This window comes from Gopherus evgoodei, chromosome 15 (genome assembly GCF_007399415.2).
Source record: "Gopherus evgoodei ecotype Sinaloan lineage chromosome 15, rGopEvg1_v1.p, whole genome shotgun sequence".
Classification (NCBI taxonomy): domain Eukaryota; kingdom Metazoa; phylum Chordata; order Testudines; family Testudinidae; genus Gopherus; species Gopherus evgoodei.
In genome coordinates this window covers 22,709,597-22,731,247 of record NC_044336.1, presented here as the reverse complement: position 1 = coordinate 22,731,247, position 21,651 = coordinate 22,709,597, and the positions used below count along the sequence as shown (strand labels likewise).

At 36.7% G+C, this 21,651-nt stretch overlaps 1 protein-coding gene across 2 annotated transcripts in view; it reads right to left on the bottom strand.

The window, feature by feature from the left end:
- Positions 1-21,651, bottom strand: part of CEP112 (centrosomal protein 112) — a 278,377-nt gene that overhangs the window by 237,542 nt on the left and 19,184 nt on the right. For both annotated transcript variants that reach the window (XM_030534468.1, XM_030534469.1), the window contains exons 5-6: positions 17,304-17,400; positions 14,426-14,500 (exon numbers count right to left, since the gene is read on the bottom strand). In XM_030534468.1, coding sequence (XP_030390328.1) covers positions 14,426-14,500; positions 17,304-17,400 — 172 coding nt within the window. The remainder of the gene's footprint in view (positions 1-14,425; positions 14,501-17,303; positions 17,401-21,651) is intronic.

Sequence of the window (21,651 nt, the reverse complement as noted above, 5' to 3'; positions counted from 1 at the left end):
GTGGCTCTAATACGTTCTATGGCCTAAGTATTACATTTTCTGATTTTGTAACAGCAGCCAGATGTGCTTTGAAGTTAAATGTTCCCACTTTGTTACTTGTTGTGGATTAAATCCACTTAAAATGATCTGTAAACATTTAATGTCTCAACATTCATTCCTTTCATGCTAGTCTTCTGCAAGACTTCTTGTTCTCAAAATTATACCACATTAAAGGAGGAATATCACAGTGAAAAGTGCTAAAAAAAAGGGGGGGGACTTGTATTTGTAAGAAACATGCAAATTTAAAAATAAGAAGTCAAAGGTCGAAGACAAATCAAACCACATATGTATGATGTACAAGGTTTGCCATGTGTCAAATAGTAAATCACATGACAAAGTTTTTTGGGTATGAAGCAAGTGAAATATATCTTTACTTGACATACAGTTGAACTTTCATTTGCAAATACCCTTAGTACAAACTGACTTTTCAAACATTTTTTGTAGAAAAGGTTTTGGATTCTTCTCTTCTGTCCATTAGTCAGTCAAACAATTATATAGGCAACAGATCATGTTTTGTTTTGTGAAGGTTAGTTTGGTCACCTTAAAACACTTGAGCCCTCATAAACCAACAGTTCGATGGTAGGAAAGCTAAGGAGGGCAGCCGTTTAAAAAACACTCAGAACGAAAAGGGGGGGAACTATGGGAAGAATCTCCTTTTTCAAAATTAGTGGAGCTCTGGGGCAGGGCAGAAAATCAGCACATCAGCAAGAAAAAGCAATTCAGTCAAACAGTCAAATTTCAGCTGGATTTTCCATAGCACTTTCAATTCTATATCAACTAATACCTATAATTCAAAGCAACCGATACATGCTCCAGGAAAAATGTCAACCCACAATACACTTGATTCGAAAAGTTATTTTCTGTTTGATCAGCTGATAAAGATAATCCACTTTACTTTGTTGTCCGCTATCACACTACAGTCCATAACCTTTAAAAATATATGTTCTGTATTTCACTGGATATTGAAATTACTTTTTATACTTCTATAAACAAAAGACATGTTAAATATGGTAAAAACTTTCCATGGCATGTTTCATCCATTTACTAAAATGTGTTTCTACATCTCTTAATATATCAGTGACATACTACCTATGGGCCTGAACCAAAGCCGCTCAACATAAAAAAAAATTTTTTTAAAAAGGCTTCCGCTCACTGATTCAGGCCCCAATTACCTTATACAAACTAACATTTTCATTACCAAATATTGTTCTAATCTGGACACTGCTGTCAAAAGGTCAATATAGAGAGACGCTGTATCAGCTATACTGTGAAACCTCACTCATCCACTTTAAGTCATCAATATGACAAAGCACAGAGAACCACAGCCGCAAATAAACCTCACATAAAACCAGCGGGCACTGTGCAATGTTTTTGCTAAATATTTGTATACCAACATGTATATAAATGATTACATATTTTAATTTTTTACTTCCTATGGCAAGACACTATCGTAAAAAAAAAAAGTACATATTTAATTTGGGTTTTGCTCTGGAATTTCTATTTAATGTCTGGAATATTACCCCACCCTAGATGGTCATGCAGGACAGTAAACTAAAGTAAGCACACATGCATACACACATACTGCATTACCGCAAGCATGTGCACCCAGTAGTCCTCCACTTCCCACTTCCTCAGGCAGGTGAGTAGGGAGGGGAAAAACAGGGGAAGACAGTGGATGGAACCAAGGCTCCATCCCTGTAATGCATTAGCCAACAGAGTGGAGCTGGCACAATGGAGAAATGAAACTGCACTAAGGAGACTTCCCCCAAAAGCAAAGAGGAAGCAGGAAAGGAAATGTGATTTTGAGCATCAGCTCCTTCCACAGGGGATATACCTATCTCATAGAATTGGAAGGGACCCTGAAAGGTGATTGAGTCCAGCCCCCTGCCTTCACTAGCAGGACCAAGTACTGATTTTGCCTCACACCCCTAAGTGGCCCCCTCAAGAATTGAACTCACAACCTTGGGTTTAGCAGGCCAATGCTCAAACCACTATCCCTACCCCCCGCATCCTGGGTACCTAGGGCTTCTCCTGGGTAGGCACAGCTGCACGCCATTCCTTATACAAAGTTTAGTATGAGGCTCAATCTAACCCTAAATGTATAAAATTATAACCAGTGTCCCTATTCTTTTTAAACAGCAAATATCACAGAAACGGCTACAATTTTCCTGCTCCTCCCCTGCATCATATTTTGTTCTTTGGAAGTCACTTATTAAGGAATACTTTGAAAACTAAAATAATACAGGACGTATTACAGTTCAATACTAGAATTGAAAGGCATCTTTTAAGATTTCGGAAAAAACATTTGAATCAGAAAGCTTGCTGCACATTTCCCTGTAAGCTTCTTCAAAGAGAAAAATATGTTTGGTTTTCAAAACAAGGATGGAAAAAACACACATGAAAGAGTTAAGAACACTTAAGATTTTGAAATGGTAAACAACCAAACTGAACCTTGACCCGAGTTCTTACATTAATCTAACAAACTCAGTCAGCCAGCATGTTTGCTACAGAAACAAATGCTGAATAGTTTCAGGAAATTAAGTATGGACATTCTTATCTAACATTGTGATTTGTAGTGAAGTACACTCTAAGATTGCTGCTGCAGTCTTGGAAGAAGGACATTAAAGGACCTGAAAACTGTTTGTCAGCATGAAAGTTGAATTTATTTTTTGAAGGCACACCACCACTTGGAGTTCACTGTGGGAAAGTTTTTACAGTGGTGCTGCTCTCCAACATCACAGTATATACAGTAGGCATGTTTACAATAAGCAACAGAGAGAAACTAAGAAAACCAAACAAAAGAAAGGACATAGCTTGTGCAGAATAGTTGAGTTTAACTGGAATAGAGAGACAAGAAGGAAGATCTGAGCCAAGCACCCAAGAAACTTCAGGCATAGATTGCACTATTGCCGAAGCCACCCAAGAATTCGCCATAATTTTATTTACTTTAAACTTGTAGGACAGCTATATTCCTTCCGGACAAAGATAGATAGATCTTTGATTCACAGATCTCCTTTGGCAGCCAGTCAATGCTGCCCCTCTACCACAGCCAGAAGGGTCTCTAGAGAAAGAAATACACAGTACCCTTGCCCGCAAACTCCCAGGACTAAGTGCATTCAGCCCAAATTACTCCTTTTACAAAAGAGGGTGCAAGTGCAATGGACTTGAACAGAAATTGCATCCACATTCAGCAGGGCTGACTTTGGTCCACTGTTTCTACAGTCCTGCCCAGATGGAAAAGCAAGAGATTACAGATCAGGTTTTACATAAAAACTATCAGACTAAATGTCCATCTAGCCCAGTATCCTGTCTTCCGACAGTGGCCAATGCCAGACGCCCGAGGGAAGAAACAGAACCATCAAGTAATCCGTCCCCTGTTGCTCATTCCCAACTTCTGGCAAACAGAGGCTAGGGACCACAATCTCTGCCCATCCTGGCTAATAGCCATTGATTGACCTTTAGATTTTCAAAATTGATTTTGAGTCCCAATTTCATACACCTTAAAGGGGCATAATTTTCAGAAAATAAGGACACTTTCAGACATCTCCATTTGGGCACTCAAAACCTGGGAAAACCAAAACCACTACTTATTTTTGAAATCTTGGCCCAGATCTTTGAAAATATTAAGAAATACAAAATATATTGAAATAAAGAAATTATTAAACATTAGTCCAGCTATTACAGAATTTAATGGATGGTTCTCCTATCAGAGGACTTGATTTTATTGATCAGACTAGGCACTTTATAACGTGGGTTTACACATGCTGTAAAGCAGCAAGAACATTTCATTTTAGATGGGTTTTCTGAAAGATTCAATGCACGAACATTTTAGCATAAATTTCAAAAGAAAATTATGTTAATCACTTAATTATAATACCTATTGTATTCTATATACATAGTACAATAATTATATTTATAATTATTTCAAATATAAAACAATTAGACTAGTCCACTACTCTAAATGCTGCCCCACCAGGAACACCTATTTAATTATGAGCTCTGCAAGCATTGTAGAGAAACACATTTATCCCTAGGAAGAATGAAAAGCCTCACATCCCTTTCCAGCTAATTACTTTGAGGAACCCGGGAAATAGTCTTGCTGGACTCACAAGCAATTTATGTTTAGTTTCTCCAAGAAGAAAAAAAATTAAGCAGTGGATCCTAAGTCATTTTTCTCTCTCTTTCTTCCACCATCCAACCTAAGAAAATGTAAAGTAAATCACTGACCAAAGAATTTCTTAGGCAGGAGACCCTTTTGATTCTTTATTATAAGAGAATCTAACACATGAGAAATTCTTCACGTTAAGACTTAAAATCAAGGTCCTGAGCACTTTTTATTAAAGATCCTATGGCATAATACGTTTGATAAAAGTTGGGAGTTAATCCATTTTTAGTTAATCAAAGCATACCTTGCCTCACTAAAATTCTCTTCCAATTTCAATTGGATACAATATTTGTGTGCATTTTCTTTCCTGAACTATTGGGTTGTATTACCATCACACATAAAAGAGCCACCATAGCATACTTCAGAATTGGCTCCACTCAGTGGTAGATGATATGCTATCTCAGGGATATGGTGAAGCCTACTTCAGTGTTTACAAATTGCCTTGGGGGCTCTGGATGAAAGAAGTTACAAAAGTATCCATTTGTTAATACTAGTTCAGTTATACTGTATAAATATTATTCCTCACATTGATGTTTTATTGTCCATATATATTCTCTCACACAGGAATTCTTTTCACTCTAGAAAGTTAACCAACAACTTTGCTTACATCAGAGAAAAGTAATAAAAAATTTCCAAAGTTAATATAAACAATTACATTTAATTTAAAGGAAAAGAAATTTGCTCTGTAAAGTATTTTACTCTCAATCGATAAGCAATTTTTCTAAAACAAAACTAAAAACCAGGTCTGATCACTCACAATGTATATTAAAATGTGTGATAGAATACCTACAATCTTTAGGCTGCTGTATACTCTAGTATTAAAAAATATATATTTTAACAGATTCTAAAATAAATTACAAATGACAAAACGAGTTCAAAGTAGCTGCAACATAACTGGAGATTTGAACTCAACTGATCTTACAGAAGGAAAAATTTTTCCTTCCAAACAGCAACACAGTAGATTTTTTTTTCTTGCATTACTAATTCAACTTCAAGGCAGCAAAACTTAATCAAGGACAGTTTCATATCAATTTAGATAAAACTCAATAAAGGCTCAGAAAGAGACTATTATAATGTATTCAAACGTCATCTTATATTAGTGTTCCATTTATGAAAGGCAAAATTTATCAAGATCAAAAGCCTACTTTTCAAATGTGTCCAAACATGACTAGAATCTAAAGAGCTAAAATAATGCAACATTTGATAGGGATATTCAAGTATGCTCCAAGACAAATGGGGCAATAGTGTTACTAGCAAGAAGCAACAAAATGGTTAAGCTAAGCAATGTGACACTTTTTGATACAATAATGTTTAAATATTTTTCTTGTAGAGGAAGAGTTTGTTGATATCATAAATATACTTTGAAGCTTTTATATCATAACACTTGTTAAGCATTAACCTCTCCATTTGGTTCAGAAATCATAAACACTGACTTCCCTAAACAAAGCATTTCATGATAGTTCTGATAAGAAGCAATATTCTGCAATAAAAAGACATAACCACATGTTAAAAAATAAAAGTAGAGTCAATCAGGCCCATGAACCAAAAAACATACAAGACAATATTTGGAAGCAGTGTTAAATTTCAGATCTGACCTTATAAATGTACAATTGCAAACACATTCTAAATTCCATATTCTTCCCATATAACTGGACACAACAACAAAGAAAGGAGAATCTGGTAAAAACTAGCAGTCAAAAATCTAGATAAGAATTCAGACTACCAGTTTAGACTTGACTTAGCCAGAAACAACAAGTTTCAAGCACTTAGCAACTCAGCATCAGGCCTTTATTTATTGATCCTATTTTTACATACACTAAGAACTTATATGTTGATAAGACAGAGATGAGGATACTTTCCTTATACAGTCAATGATTCCGTATGTAAATGGACTCTTGGAAAACAGTTGCAACAGATAAGGGAATTTTCCTTCTCTGAAGCAATCCGCACACCAGTGATCCATTTCTTTACAGTCTCAAGATTACTGCAAGATGCACAACCTGGTGGTACTTTCAAAAGAGGGGTAGAATGCAAGCAACTTGGACTGTTAATGGGGAAAGCTGTCAGACATGCCCCCCAGCACTTACTTTGTGCTCCATTTCTACTTACTTTCTATTCACTTTCTTGTGCAGTTTAAAGTGTTTGTTATGTTCTGCAAAACCATAAATGGTTTGGGTGCCCGTCACTTAAGGCAGCAAAGAATCCTGTGGCACCTTATAGACTAACAGACGTTTTGGAGCATGAGCTTTCGTGGGTGAATACCCACTTCGTCAGATGCATCTGACGAAGTGGGTATTCACCCACGAAAGCTCATGCTCCAAAATGTCTGTTAGTCTATAGGGTGCCACAGGATTCTTTGCTGCTCTTACAGATCCAGACTAACACGGCTACCCCTCTGATACTAGTTACTTAAGGGATAACCTCTGTGTGCGTGTGTGTCCTGAAATGGGAATTATTTTCTGGGTCATTCTCTGTGTCAGCTCATTAAGTTAAACTCTTTGTGGGAGGCAGCAGGGTGCTTTTTACCACCTCTTGAACCTATTCCTTCAAGTGGTTTGGCAGAGCACAGGGCACAGTGTAAGATTTTGCTTGTTAGTGCCTAGATGGCACAAAGATGGCAGCAGTGGAAATCGGAATCTTTTCATTTCAATCCTCCCAAGAACTGAGCATGCTACCCTGTGGAAAAGATAAAATGCTCAGGATCAGAACTCTGATCTCTCAGTATAATGCCACTGAACCAGCATGCTGGCCCTGGGTAGTAGCGTTTATACAAACACAGATGACTGGGAGTTACTCTATTTGTAGATTGACCTGATAAAGGAAGAATAATATTCAAACTTCTCTAAAAGAAATATTGAGCACAGGGAAATGCATTTCAGAAAGCATTTGGAAGTATTTTCTATCAAGGTAATGCAAGGTGAAGGAAGATTTAGAATAGGAAATACACTATGTACACTAAAGCAAAAGTTATTGTTTTTTTGGAAAGCTTCCAACAGTCTCACTCTTCTTCTCAAGCTACAGTTGCAAGCCAAAACACATTGCCAGCTCTGGCAAGCCAATAATTTCTTGCTTTCCTCTCACTAGACATTTAAGAATACACACTGGTGTCCATGATGCTTGCTGACTGCCACCTTCGGAGAATCATTTAAATCTGCTTTGGTACTGAAGTGCCATAAAGCACTCTTGACTTGTGGATTTATCTTAAAGACAGACATTCAGAGAAAGATTATTTCACAGAACATATAGATTTAAGCGCATTGAATACTGTAATATTTATTTAGGCCCTACTTAAAACCTCATAAGAATGAGAAAAAGAATGAGAAAAAGAAAAGGCAGGTCTTGATCCACCTGTAATTTCTCAAATGTTCCAGAGGAGTATTATGGTTTTGAGTGAAGAAAATGAGTATGATCTTTCAAAAGCCAACCAAAGGGAAACATTAGATTTCACAAATAAACAGAATAAGACTTTGATTGTATATAGGGCCTCATATTTGGGGTATCCTTAAAATATGTAATAAAAAAATGACAGGGTACCAATAGTGCAATGGCTGTGTGGTCACATTCCTCAACTTGTGTGTACCACACAATAGTTCTTATTATCTTTATTTTTCTTTAAATAGAAATGGGGTATATTAGCCAATTACATCTTTGGAATCTCTTATTTCATGTACAGAGCCATAAGAGCTCAAAAGAAGGAACCTGCTTCGTTCAAAAGATGGCATTTCTAATACCGCAGTATCTTCTATACTGCACTGCATGCCATGACTGCAAGAGAATACACTAATCTATTTGTGGAGAGATTAAATATGTTGTCATATATTAGAGATTGAGAATGAGAATTGTCTGTGCTTCATTATGTTGTTGTGTGTTTGTTTGTTTGATTGTTCATTCTTCTTCTTATGCTGCCAGGCCTAATGTTAGAAAGCCTGTATGCAACCATATGAAATAAGAAATCTTTTAAATATCTTTTCTGAAACATTATAATATTTAGCACTCCTGCACACTTTATATTTTAAAAGCATTTTACAAATATCAAATAATCCTCACAACAGCCCTGAAAGTTAAATATATTTAATGTAAGTGTAAAGTTGTATATACAATATCGGCCACTATTACTTCCTTTTGATAAATTCTAGATCAATAATCCACCCTTTTACACACAGAATTCTTAGAAATTGCTTTGCTTTGGTACCAATCTTATTGTGGATGTTATAACTGAATCTGCATTAGGAGATTAATTAGCATATCAAATGTAACAAACTTTCAAGGAAACTTTCTGTCTTTAGCACTGTCCAAAAGATAATCAGTCCTTCAGTTAATAAGAATTTCCATCTCCCCACCACAAATAAAAGATTATTAGATTATATTCCTACAGGTTTATGTGGAGGAAATATTTAGTTTTGAATTTACAGTGGCTCCTAGAGGTTAAAAAAAAAAAAAAAGGAAAAGAAAAGTATTAAAACTACATTTTGCCCTTAGTTAATATCAGAAAGTATGACTATAACTAGGGTTGTCAAGCAATTAAAAAAATTAATCGCAATTAATTGCACTGTTAAACAATAATGGAATACCATTTATTTAAATATTTTTGGATGTTTTCTACATTTTCAATTATAACACAGAATACAAGGTGTACAGTGCTCACTTAATATTTATTTTTCATTATAAATATCTGCACTGTAAAAAACAAAAGAAATAGTATTTTGCAATTCACCTCATACAAGTACTATAGTGCAATCTCTTTATCATGAAAGTTGAGCTTACTAATGTAGAATTATGTACAAAATAAACTGCATTCAAAAATAAAACAATGTAAAATTTTAGAGCCTGCAAGTTCATTCAGTCCTACTTCTTGTTCAGCCAATCGCTCAGACAAACAAGTTTGTTTACATTTTCAGGAGATAATGCTGCCCACTTCTTGTTTACAATGTGACCTGAAAGTGAGAACAGGCATTCTCACGGCACTGTCATAACCAGCGTCACAAGGTATTTATGTGCCAAATGTGCTAAAGATTCATATGTTCCTTCCTGATTCAACCACCATTCCAGGGTACATGCACCCATGCTGATGATGAGTTCTACTCGATAACAATCCAAAGCAGGGTGGACCAATGCATGTTGATTTTCATTATTTGCCGACGTATGTTGATTTTCATTATTTGAGTCAGCTGTCACTAGCAGAAGGTTGATTTTCTTTTTTGGTGGTTCAGGTTCTGTAGTTTCCACATCGTAGTGTTGCTCTTTTAAGATTTCTAAAAGCATTCTCCACACCCCATCCCAATCAGATTTTGGAAGGCACTTGAGATTCTTAAATCTTGGGTTGAGTGTTGTAGCTATCTGTAGAAACCTCACATTGGTACCTTCTTTGCGTTTTGTCAAATCTGCAGTGAAAGTCTTCCTAAAATGAACCACATATGCTGGGTCATCATCCGAGACTGCTATAACATGAAATATATGGCAGAATGCGGGTAAAACAGAGCAAGGGGACAGACAATTCTCCCCCTAAGGAGTTCGGTCACAGATTTAATTAACACATTATTTTTAACAAGTCTCATCAGCATGGAAACATGTCCTCTGGAATGGTGGCTAAAGAACAAAGGGCCAAATGAATGTTTAGCATATCTGGCACGTAAATACCTTGCAATGCCAGCTACAAAAGTAGGAGCGTTGCCAGCACATCGAGGGAAGTGACTATTCCCCTCTATTTGGCACTGGTGAGGTCCCATCTGGAGCATTGCATCCAGTTTTGGGCCTCCCACTACAGAAAGGATTTGGACAAATTGGAGAGTCCAACAGAGGGCAAAGAAAATGATTAGGGGGCTGGGACACATGACATATGAGGAGAGGCTGAGGGAACTGGACATATTTAGTCTGCAGAAGAGAAGAGTGAGGGGGGATTTGATAGCAGCCTTCAATTACCTGAAGGGGGGTTTCAAAGAGGATGGAGCTAGGCTGTTCTCAGTGGTGACAGATGACAGAACAAGGAGCAATGGTCTCAAGTTGCAGTGGAGGAGGTCTAGGTTGGATATTAGGAAAAACTATTTCACTAAGAGAGTGGTAAAGCACTGGAATGGGTTACCTAGGGAGGTGCTGAAATCTCCATCCTTGGAGGTTTTCAACGCCCAGCTGGCATGATTTCACTGGGGTTGGTCCTGCTTTGAGCCAGGGGCTGGACTAGATGACCTCCTGGGGTCTCTCCCAACCCTAACCTTATATGATTCTATGAGCTCTCAACCTCTCATGGGTCAGCCAGGAGCGGATTGGCCCTCACTTTAAACCCTTTCCTGGTCTTTTGAGACTTCTTTCCCCCTCTAGCTGTTCTCAATTTGCAGTGGGGGCTGTCTAGGTTGGATATTAGGAAAAACTATTTCATTAGGAGGGTGGTGAAGCACTGGAATGGGTTACCTAGGGAGGTGGTAGAATCTTCACCTTTAGAGATTTTAAAGAGCCGACTTGACACAGCCGTCGCTGAGATGATTTAGTTCAGGTTGGTGCTGCTTTGAGCAGGAGGTTGGACTAAACGACTTCCTGAGGTCTCTTCCAATCCTAATCTTCTATGATCCTAAGAGAACAGCATTATCTCCTTGTAGGCTCTGAAGTTTTACATTGTTTTGTTTTTGTACACTTTTTGATTTCAATTACAACACAGAATACAATATATATGAAAATGTAGGAAAACATCCAAAATATTTAATAAATTCTATTGTTATTTGTTACTGTTATTGATATTCTACTGTTTAACAGTGTGATTAAAATTGCGATTAGTCGTGATTAATTTTGTTTAGTTAATCGCGTGAGTTAACTGCGATTGACAGCCCTAAATTATAACTTATTAAACATCCAGAGACTGAAGTTCCCCAACTATTCAAATACTTAACATGTTTAAAAAACATGCACATTTTTCTAATCTAGTCTATCTAGATATTCATACAATGCACTTCTCAATTGTCTGCAAATCTTGTTAAGTTCTTGTTATTGTCCCCTGCAAGGTATTTCTTGTAGCATCGACTACTACTGAAAAGGCTGTTTGGAAGTTTAGTAATTCAGGTAGTTTCACTGTATGTAATTTAGAATCTTTTTAAAATGTGTTTTTCAGAGAAGTCTTAAAATGGTAGAAATTGATCTTTTATTGCTATATAAAGGTTGAGTTGTTCACGGGGCCAAGAAGGTGCATCTAGAATCCTTTCGTTTATTTAGATTTGGAACAAGCAGACAGACAGCTAGTGAACTGGCTCAAGGTCAAGCTTTTCCTCTTCTGGGAAGAAAAAAAGCAAGTGTGCAATTTACATTTAGAATGTCAACAGGCACCAAAGCATGAGAGATAATACTGTGAAAAAGAAGCAAAAAACAGAAGTCCTCTGTTATCGCTTACATTTTTACTGAAGAAAACCATACACCATGAATGCAAAACACCGGCCAAGATTTCTAAACACAGTTATGTCCATCCATGCTGGACACAGCATAAGAAAAATAAGCAGCATTTGGACATTTCACCAAATGGAAGATAGACTAGAAAAATGTTATCTTAACCCAAATAAACAACATTTTAAATAAAGTTCAAACTTTCAGGGTTTTTCAGCAGAACCCAGCTAACATTCCCACCTCCATGCCCTTCACTCCCACCAAAAAATTATAGATTTACATCAAGGAAAAAAAAAAGGTTAAATGAACACTCAGTACCTCGATGCAATATAATCCTTCAATACTTACTTTCACCACATCATATTATTACAGCCTTTCAACCTTAACATTTCCTGTTTCGTAATGGAAATGTGTGAGGTATACTATTGAGTATATTGTTTCTTAACCACGCAGGAAAGATTTTCAAATGAATATACTCTCAGAATTATTAATTTTTCAGAGATCTGTAAGTTTACTCATTGCATGATTTTGTTGGTGGAGTAGAAGAACATTTTTATGAATAATTCATCTGTTTAGTGATATGATGGGTTATATCGTGCAGCAGATTTATATAACTGTGTAGGCCAAGATTTTCAAAAGCAATGAGCAATTTGGAGTATCTCAATTTTTCAATGCCCAGAAGGAGATACCTTAAAGGGGCCTGGTTTTCAGAGAGTGGTGCTTGGTACTTTATGAAAATCAGGCCCCTTTAAGGTGTCAAGTTGGGTAGCGAAGAACAGATACCAAAAATCACTAGTCACTTCTGAACATCTTGGCCATCATTTTTTTACATGAGCAATGATCTGATGTTATAGTAATATTGGAAATGGATCTCTTAATAGGAAGCATATTGCCTGCGCCTCTGCCAGTCACTTGCAGTACAGTGTTCGCTCTCTCTTATTTCCCTTTTCTACTCCCTAGCCCTCCGTGCTCTCCTTCATCCCATCTCCATACATCCGACAGTCTCCCACTCCCTCCTCCATCACCTTACCCAGTTATTCCCACACGTCTTGCTCATCTTAGCCTGCTGTAGCAAAGCCTGGAGTCCATTTTATATTAGCAACTTTTGAATTTTTATGCGTTTTTTAAATGTTGCACTGTATACACCCAAACAGCTCTTATATCTTCTTTGTTCCTGAAATAATCCCAAGCTCCTCAAAAGAAGAAAAAAATTTAGAATTGCAAACAGCACACTCAGCAAGGTCAAACACATTTATAGCAATTTTGAAGATACAAGTCAAAAAATACTAGAAAGCTTTTTGAAAATTGAATGACAGAAAAATTCTTCAAACATTGTAACTGTAACATTCCTTTCTCAATTTCTTCCAAACTCTCTAGAAAACTCTACTCTGGGATGAGATACAACATGCGAAATTTCAGGGGATTGACTTCTTTTTGGTAAAGTCATGGGTTTACATGAAGAAGCTTCAGTATTAAGTGTGGAGTGTTCACCACCACTCCAAAACACTGAACCCAATCCTCAAATCCTTACTCAGACAAAACCTATATACTAATTGTACTTCTGTCCAATAAGTATCAAAACAATCTTCTGAGAATCTAGCTCCACAGAAATAAATACACAGTGGAAAAACTGATGAAAAAAGAAAAGGGTGAGGGGAAAAAAAAAACCTATTCAAATGGATGAAAACTGGGTGATTCCAGATCCACTAGATTAGATCCATAATCCTAATCAAATTGGAGAAGGATTAGACAAAATATCATGAAAGAGTATTGCTATAAAGAGTAGGGACTTTATCAAATCCCTGCTGTTCACGTACCACAGTGATGAGTGATGAGAGAGTGAGGAGCGTAACTGAAGGAATGAAGAGAAAAAAATCTCAATATGGTAGCTATCTTAAATCAAAGTGGAATCTAAACTTGTTCTAGTCTAGAAAACTTGAATTAATTGCTAAAGATCAACAGAAAAAGATCAAACCTGACGTGCTAAATCTGTATGCACACACAAATGTACGAAAAACCACAGAATATTTTAAATACAATATTGAAGTGATTTTAACAAACTCCTTTCATCTTATTTATAAGAAATACATTAATTGTCTAACTGTATTTGCCTAATGTAGATTGTAATGCCAAAAATACACAGCACATTAAAATACTATTAAAAATATGTCTGTGTCCTAAGGAGAGATGACAGACTGCAAATATACTGGCTGGAATATTTTAAAATGTTAATGTCCTATCTAAATGTTTTAAGCCCAATTAAAGTTCTCCTAATGGTAAAAGTGGAAATAAAACACAGAGAGCCCTATCATCCATTACTGCCAAAATCCAATAAATATATATTCTGAGGCTGTCTGTGGATCTTGGTGGAGAGAGAACTCCATCCGACCTCATTTTCAGAATGAAGTATTCTCTTTCAGATTTAATCTATATGATGAAAGATGATTTATCTCACAAGCTAAAGTCAAGTCTGTCATCATTCAAAGTTGTAACAAAGTACAGTACAGTATTTACAAATATGTTAGGAAGTCACAACTGTACAGGAATATCGGCCTTAATACTGCAGACTGCTTCACAAGGGATTTATGCAAATCACTGGATTTACACCAAGTTAGAGGAGTTGAGCCTATGCCAGCATCCTTTAAAAAACCATAATATATAGACACGTGTTTTTTAATAGTTTCTTCTCAAATGACATTTATTCATGATTTATCTTTCAAAGTGTCATGATTGCTTCCAACTTGTTTCCATCTCTAAAAGGAATGGCCAAGTTATTGTTTACTATTTCAGAAACAGACTAAATTACCAGACAGCTTTCATTTGAAGCCAATAAATAAATTAATACACTGTTTATTTTACCCCAAGATTCCAACTATTGAGACGAGCTTCAAGATCACTGTCGTCCAAAGAAATGGGCTTTTTGTGTTGATCTTCCTGGAATATGAAAATGGAGATATAAGAGCAGACCAATATACAATTAAAGAAACTTTTAGTTGAACTATACTGCCCTCAAAGGAAAAAAAAAATATGGTACCATATCAAAAGAAAGAAGAGTTTTGGTCCCCCTTGAAAACTCACTTCCCGCCCGAGAAACCATCAGTCTGGAATTGGGCTGCTGCTCCTCTTGGCTTTAATTCAGGTAGCTCCATCACCTATCTGTTGCTAGATAATTTGTGCCTAATGCTGCTCCCTTTCCATATCCTCAAAATGTACCAAAAGAACAAATATAACCGCATTATAAAAGCGGACAGGACACACCCTCCCTCCGCCCACATACTCTTCCTCCCGCCAAGCAGGTTCCCAGAGCAGTGACTAAAGCTGGCTGGGAATTTTTCAATAAAACATTTTTCTGTCAAATTAGCATTTTCTGTCAAAACTTAAACTTTTCATGGAAACATACCCATTTTCACTAAACTTTTGTTGGGATGATACTCAGGTCCAGAATGGAATTTTTAATCAACATCAGAGATAGAAAAACCCACCCCAGAATAGCTAATAGCCTAGTGGTGAGGGCACACACCTGAAACATGCAGGTTCAAGTCCCTGCTCTGTCTGATTCAGAGCAGTGACTTAAACCTGAATCTTCCACATCCCAGGTGAATGCCCCCGCTATTGTGATTTCCTGTGCTGGGATGTGAGAGTTTCTCTCTCACACTTTTCATGAAAAATTTCAAAAGGTCTCAATTTCGTTCCATGGTGGAAGTGAAACAAAATTTCAGAACCTCAAAATTTTTCATGGAACATAATTCTTTTCCCTGTCTGCCTTAGTGGTGACCTCTTGCACAGAGAGTGAATTTACAAGATGAGACCAAAATCTGCCTTTCTGCAAGGAACTGAGGTATGCCTAGCAATAACCCAAAACAGAGCTGGGTGGGACTAACTGTGATGGGGAACAAGCACACTGACCAGCCACAAAGTAGAGGAAGGCTGAAGATTGTGAACTGTAGTATAGAAGGGAGTGGGCAGAACAGCTAGTACCAGAGCCAAGAGGAGCAGCAGACCAGCTCCAGACCAGAAAAGCAGTTTCCAACACTGAGCAATGACTGGTGATTACTGTTGCTTTAGGCTACAAGTCTCTTTCACAATGGGTTTCACTGTAGCATGACAGTAACTAATTATTTTATTTAATGCATTAAAAAGACTTAGAAAAAATTATTCCAGACGTTTCTATTTCAGTTCTATAATAGAAGTTTAATTGTAGTAAACTACAGTAGTTAGAAAAACAATGCACGGAAGCATGAATTATTTTGTCTCATTAGGTTTTGTTAACTAGAAGTGTTTAAGATCACATGCAAGCTTCTCTGTGTTCAAAAATGTGTTCTCATTCAGACACCATAACCCTGTAGAAAAGTGAGCTTTTAGTTCAAGGAATGAACACACAATTGAGGGAGTTCTTTACTTCTTAAGGAAACTCCCTAATTCCTCTACCTGGGACTGAATTATGCCAGAACATCTGCACATCATGGACCATAACATGCTATTTGTTCCAGACAGCCAAAACAACCAAACTGTTTGGCAAAGCTAAAAAGAATTATTTTATTAATAGGCTTTTCTATGGCACTCATCACAGTGGTTTATGAAGGCTTGCTGGCTACACAGAGCTTTAGTCACACAAGAGAGGGGTAAATTCAGTCTGCACTAGCGTGTTGCATACTAACTGGCCCACATTCTGGTGTGCACTAGAAGTTCTCTAGTGCACACTAATACAGTACTGTTTGAAACCGGACTACATTAACATGCATTAAAGGAACTTTTAGTGCACATCAGCAGGGTCCACAAAGGCCAGTTAATATGCAACATGTTAGTGCAGATTAAAATTTACATCACTCTTATGGAAACTTAAGGCACTGTATAGACAACCCTGGGATAATGAAGGAAAGCAAAATAAGATGGTGAGACAAAAGTCACACAGGAAGCTTGTGGCACAGCTGGGCACAGGATCCAGATCTCCTGAATCCCAGTCCAGAGTCTTCAGTGTAAGACCATCCTTTTCTTTTATAAAATAGTGTTTCATATTAAACACTTATTTTGCTTCAAATAAAGCAAATACTGGTCAATAAGACACTTTTTTAAAGTGTCTAGCACCTCTACTAAATTGAAAAACATGTCAAATGCATATGGAATATGATACCACCTAGTCTAGAGATATCACATTTATGCAGGGAAACAGCATACATATTGACAACTGTACACATTTATTAGCAAGAATTTTTGTTTTTAAATTGCTTGTAATTGACATATCATCAAATATTTAGGACTATAAAAGATTCTATATAAAGTCTGTTTAGTCTCTCTTAGTAAGACATAATGCTGGCTGTCTGACACTGGATAAAACAATCAGTCAAAAATTCAGTCCTTCAAAAGGTCGACTATCATTAAATGCAGCCAAAAAAGCCTCAGCAGTTTTCTTTAATCTATTATTGAAAAATACAAGATGACATCAACAGCAGTTAATTTGCCAAATTGTTTAATGGGAACAATGCAGCTGACCAGCCTTGTTCTGCACTAAATCAGAGTCATCCATCTAGGACAAAGTGCAAGTAACCAATGTGAATTTTTTTTTCAGCAACTGCAGAGCACAGACTTCGGTGAGCTTCAGTCCTTCCCACTGCTGTTTGCTACATTTTTCTACCTGCACACAGGGATGACTTTTACAATGAGAAATGACAATTTTATGGGGCTACATAAAAATAATTCACTGAAACAAGATCAAATTTATTACAAAAAAGTATCTTACAGGTGTCTGCATGGCACGGTTGTCCTCATCTGACCGGTGAGGTGGACTCATAGAATGTGATCTTAACGCTAGCTTCCCATTATACTTGTATCTTTCCCTGTCATCACAAAACAGTAACAACCAGAATATAAAGAATTCACATCTAACAACACAGTGGACAGATATCTTGATCTCAAAATATTTTTGAAGTAATAGATACAGGAGAAAATATTATGTGAGGTGATGCAGATTAAAAATAAATTGGTTAACCGAATAAGAGGGAAAATGGTGTTTTTGTAGCATCTAAATTGAAGCATTTTAAAAACAGTGGGAAGATGAATAAATTTCTCAAATACTCTTAAAAAATAAATTCACAATATTTAACATATAATGTAATGCTATGTTATTTCAATATGTTTTCTTTGTTTCTGCTTGTTATATAGATATGGATGTTGGGTGATACGACAATTATTAATTTAGCTGGAATTTTATTCTTTACAATTGTGTATATTTTAATCCATTTATTCCTAAAGAAGATTTGCACCGGCCCAGTACAGTTAGGTTTTATTTTGTGATATTAAAAGATTGCATTTTCTAAAAATACCCAGATTTTGCTCAGGAATAGAGTTTTTAACATCAGAAGACACAGACTAAAGTTGGAAAGGAAAAAGCTTATTTGAAAGTGAATTGTTGATAATATAGAACATTAGAATTCTAACATCATGAACACAACTTCAATTAGACTTGTGCTCCTAATGCCCCTAGATGCTTTTGGAAAACCGCACCCTAAACTGATAATTGCATTGTACGTTGAAGATACCTATCAAATTCCTGGGTCTCTACATGATTGTTCCAAAGTTATTACTTGGTCTATTTCCTAAGTTCAAGGGAAAAAATAAGAAAAGGCTCCACATATTTAATGATGACTAAAGCATTTATGGCAGTGGAATAATATTCAGAAACAGAAAGGCTATATTATGAAGCAGCTTGTACTATTGGTGAGATAATTTTCAGTTGATGTCACGAGTAGGGTCACAGTGATATGACAATTATCTTCCATCTATAGCACATTTCATCAGAAGGATCAAAGGGCTTGATAAAACCATACATAGAAATCATTTCATCCAACATGGAAGGGAAATTACACACCATCCGTTATTCTTCTTTGAAGATATCATTTGACTGGATCCCTGCTCTTTAGTCTCAGATCTCTTACACCAGACAAGTTAGAGTTCCACTAGTTCTTCAAGATTTTTAACTCCTTATGGCACTGGCAGTTCAGCTCTATTCAGAGCCCAACAGCTGGTAATTCGGTGCCTCAAGAACATTGTTTCAGCTCTTGATGAGCAGGAAGCACAGAGTTCCCCAAACCCAAATGTTAAATGTGATAGCTGGCAAACTAATATTTATGCTGTTTAGACAACCACTTGGGATGGGGATAGGACACTCTGCCAGTGGGTTTCACAGATATTTGCTGACATAAAAGGAATGGTGAGACTCAGAAGTCTTAGGTTCTATTCCAGGCTCTGGACAGGAGCGTGCTCTTGTGGCACAGACTTTTCTACCTGCTATCAGTTAGCTTCTTAGCTCACGTGAGAGAGGTGTGCGTGATGGAGCTAAAGATTCCAACCCTGCAGATTCCCCATGTGGGTGTTAATATGACGCCACATGATGGAATTTGTATGTTCAGTTTCCTCTTTCAAACCCCCAAGAAATTACATACAAAAAATTATTTAAAAAGAATATTACTACAGTTGCAAAGTCAAGCACTCAAAAACTAGGAAATGCCAGAATTAAGGTTGCCTTAACCTAAATATCTGATGAGAAGGCAGGGCTTTGGAGCAGAGCCTGGAGCTGGAGCATGGAGCAGTGGAGCTGCAGGTTTTAGCCTGGAACTGGAGCAAAGCTGGAGCACAGCTCCAAAGCCCTGCAAGAAGGGACATAAATGTGAAGACTAAATTCCAACTCTTAAAATCTTACATTTGGTCTGTGTTAAATTACAGCTATGAAACATGGACATCCAAAATATTGATAATAAAGAAATTACAATCCTTTGAGTTATGGTGTTATAGAAGAAGTCTGAAAATACATCATGAACAGACCAAGTAACCAAAAAAATAGTATTGGAAATGACTGAAACTCAGCAAATGCTAGTCAGAAATCTTACGAAAAGAAAGATTCAATTTGCAGGACAAATTTTAAGAGGTTCAGCAGTCAATACATGTTACGGGTACTGGAAGAGAAAGCGAACAGAAAAACACGAAGCAGAAAAAGATGATCTTGGACAGAGGAGATGGTATAAATGGTGGATCAAAAGGATTATTTATCCACAAATTGATTAGTAGAGGATCATACAGAATGGGCTACCATGGTTGTAAACCTCCAGTAACAGAGATGTGTGTGTGCTTTATGATACAGTTTTTAATTACATGATCGCATACTAATTTTTTCACAGGACTCATGCTTCATTCAATGTGAATGATGGACCTCCTCTGGAGCTGAATAAGGGCTGTCTTGTCTGTAAGATCCCTACCTGATTTGTTACAGAAGCTCGGAAGCTATGCAGTGAATGAGGCAGGGATCGGCAGGAAGAGAAAGGGCAGTCTCATGGTAAAGACCGTTGAACGCTGCCCTGGAGAAATGACTTCTATTCTTGCTTCTGCCACAGAGTTCCTACATGATGCCAATCAAGTCACTTAAGATAAACTTTTCAGACATGATCATCAACTGTGTATGCCTCACATACTGGATGCTCAACTTGACACCCTGCAGTCTGATTGACAAAAGGGCTGAGCACTCTCAACTGCAAATAAAGTCAATGGCAGCTACCCTCTGATCACATGAAGTGCTATATAATGCTAAGTACTCTGAAAAATTAGGTCCTAGGTGTCTTTTTACCCTAATATTTCTTAGCCTCAGTTCTCCATCTGTGAAATGGAGATAAATAATACTGCCTCATCTCACAGGGGTCTTGTGAAAACAGCTTCATTACTGTTTATGAAGCACTCAGATAATATAGTGGAGAATGCCATAGAGGAAATTAATAATTCTGTGTTCAGAGCACTCACTGAGGCAGGGGTCCTCTGGGAAAAAAAATAGTATGTGTTCATTTAATTAAAACTATCACGATGCATATGCACAAGGGTGCCGAATTAAGGTTGCACGGCAGCTTAATTAACATTTGGGAAGTCTTTTGAGACCCTAAAATGAAACTGCTTGTGAAATTCTTCCCTCTCACTCTTTCCTCTCCCCCGCAGTTCAGGAGGCCTGTGCAACACTTACTGTCCTTTACACAGAGTTTTGTCTGATAATCACAATCTATTACTGTTACTCCTGCAAAAAATAGCATGGCATTTTTACCAAGGTAGTCAGTATCTCTATACTAGAAAGACAGAATATTAAGCAACAGAGGGCCCACTAACAGCAGTCAGACACTAATTCATCACTAACCAAGACAAGATGCACACGCCATACTTATTCATTACCACCATTTCCTGCAGTACAATATGAATCAGGAGCCAAAAAAGATGAATAGAACTTTTAAACTACACTCAACATCTCACAATAAACATGGTCCTTTTTCTGAAACTATTACCCATCAAATTGTTCTGCTCCAAACAAAATATTAGGGTAATCAAAATATTTTAATTGTGCCCCTAACATTTGTTAAATCATATTTTTTTCATAACATTTATCAGGTTGATAGAATCATAACAGTTAGAACTGAAATGCCCAGTTTTATAATCAGTCATTTCTCTCACAAAAAATGTAGTGCTTACACATTGGTTTTTAATTATGATTCAAGAGTTATAAATACATTCAAAAAAGATTTAATTATATCATGAAAGATAAAAATGTTTTAGTCATCCAGAAGTATGAAAGTTTAAAAGGTGAAAAACACAGTCAAACTTATTTGAAAATAAAGACTTTAAATCATAGTTACTGTATGTACCTTCTACATAACGGTGACCAAAAACATCATCATTTATGACACTTGCATTATGGAAGTCCTTCATAGAGAGCTGTAGGCAAAATTTCTATCCTGTTTTAATAATGGATTAAAACAACAAAAACCCCTTTGTTTAAAAATTAAGCATTATTTAAATATTAAACATTAAATTTTCTTTTAATTGTTAAATAGATAATGAAAACAAGTTAGAAATGTTTGTACTGTCTATTACATAGAGCTCCCATATGACCCATGTCACAAATGATGTCAGCTTAAAGTAACAATAGCCTCTCTGCTTTTTACAATGCATATAACCCAACTTCCAGAGCTCATGACTTCTTGCCATGGGAATGCCTAGAGTATCAATACACATATTTTATGTGCTGCTGAAATAAAAGCTGCTCTTTCAAAGGTTATTAT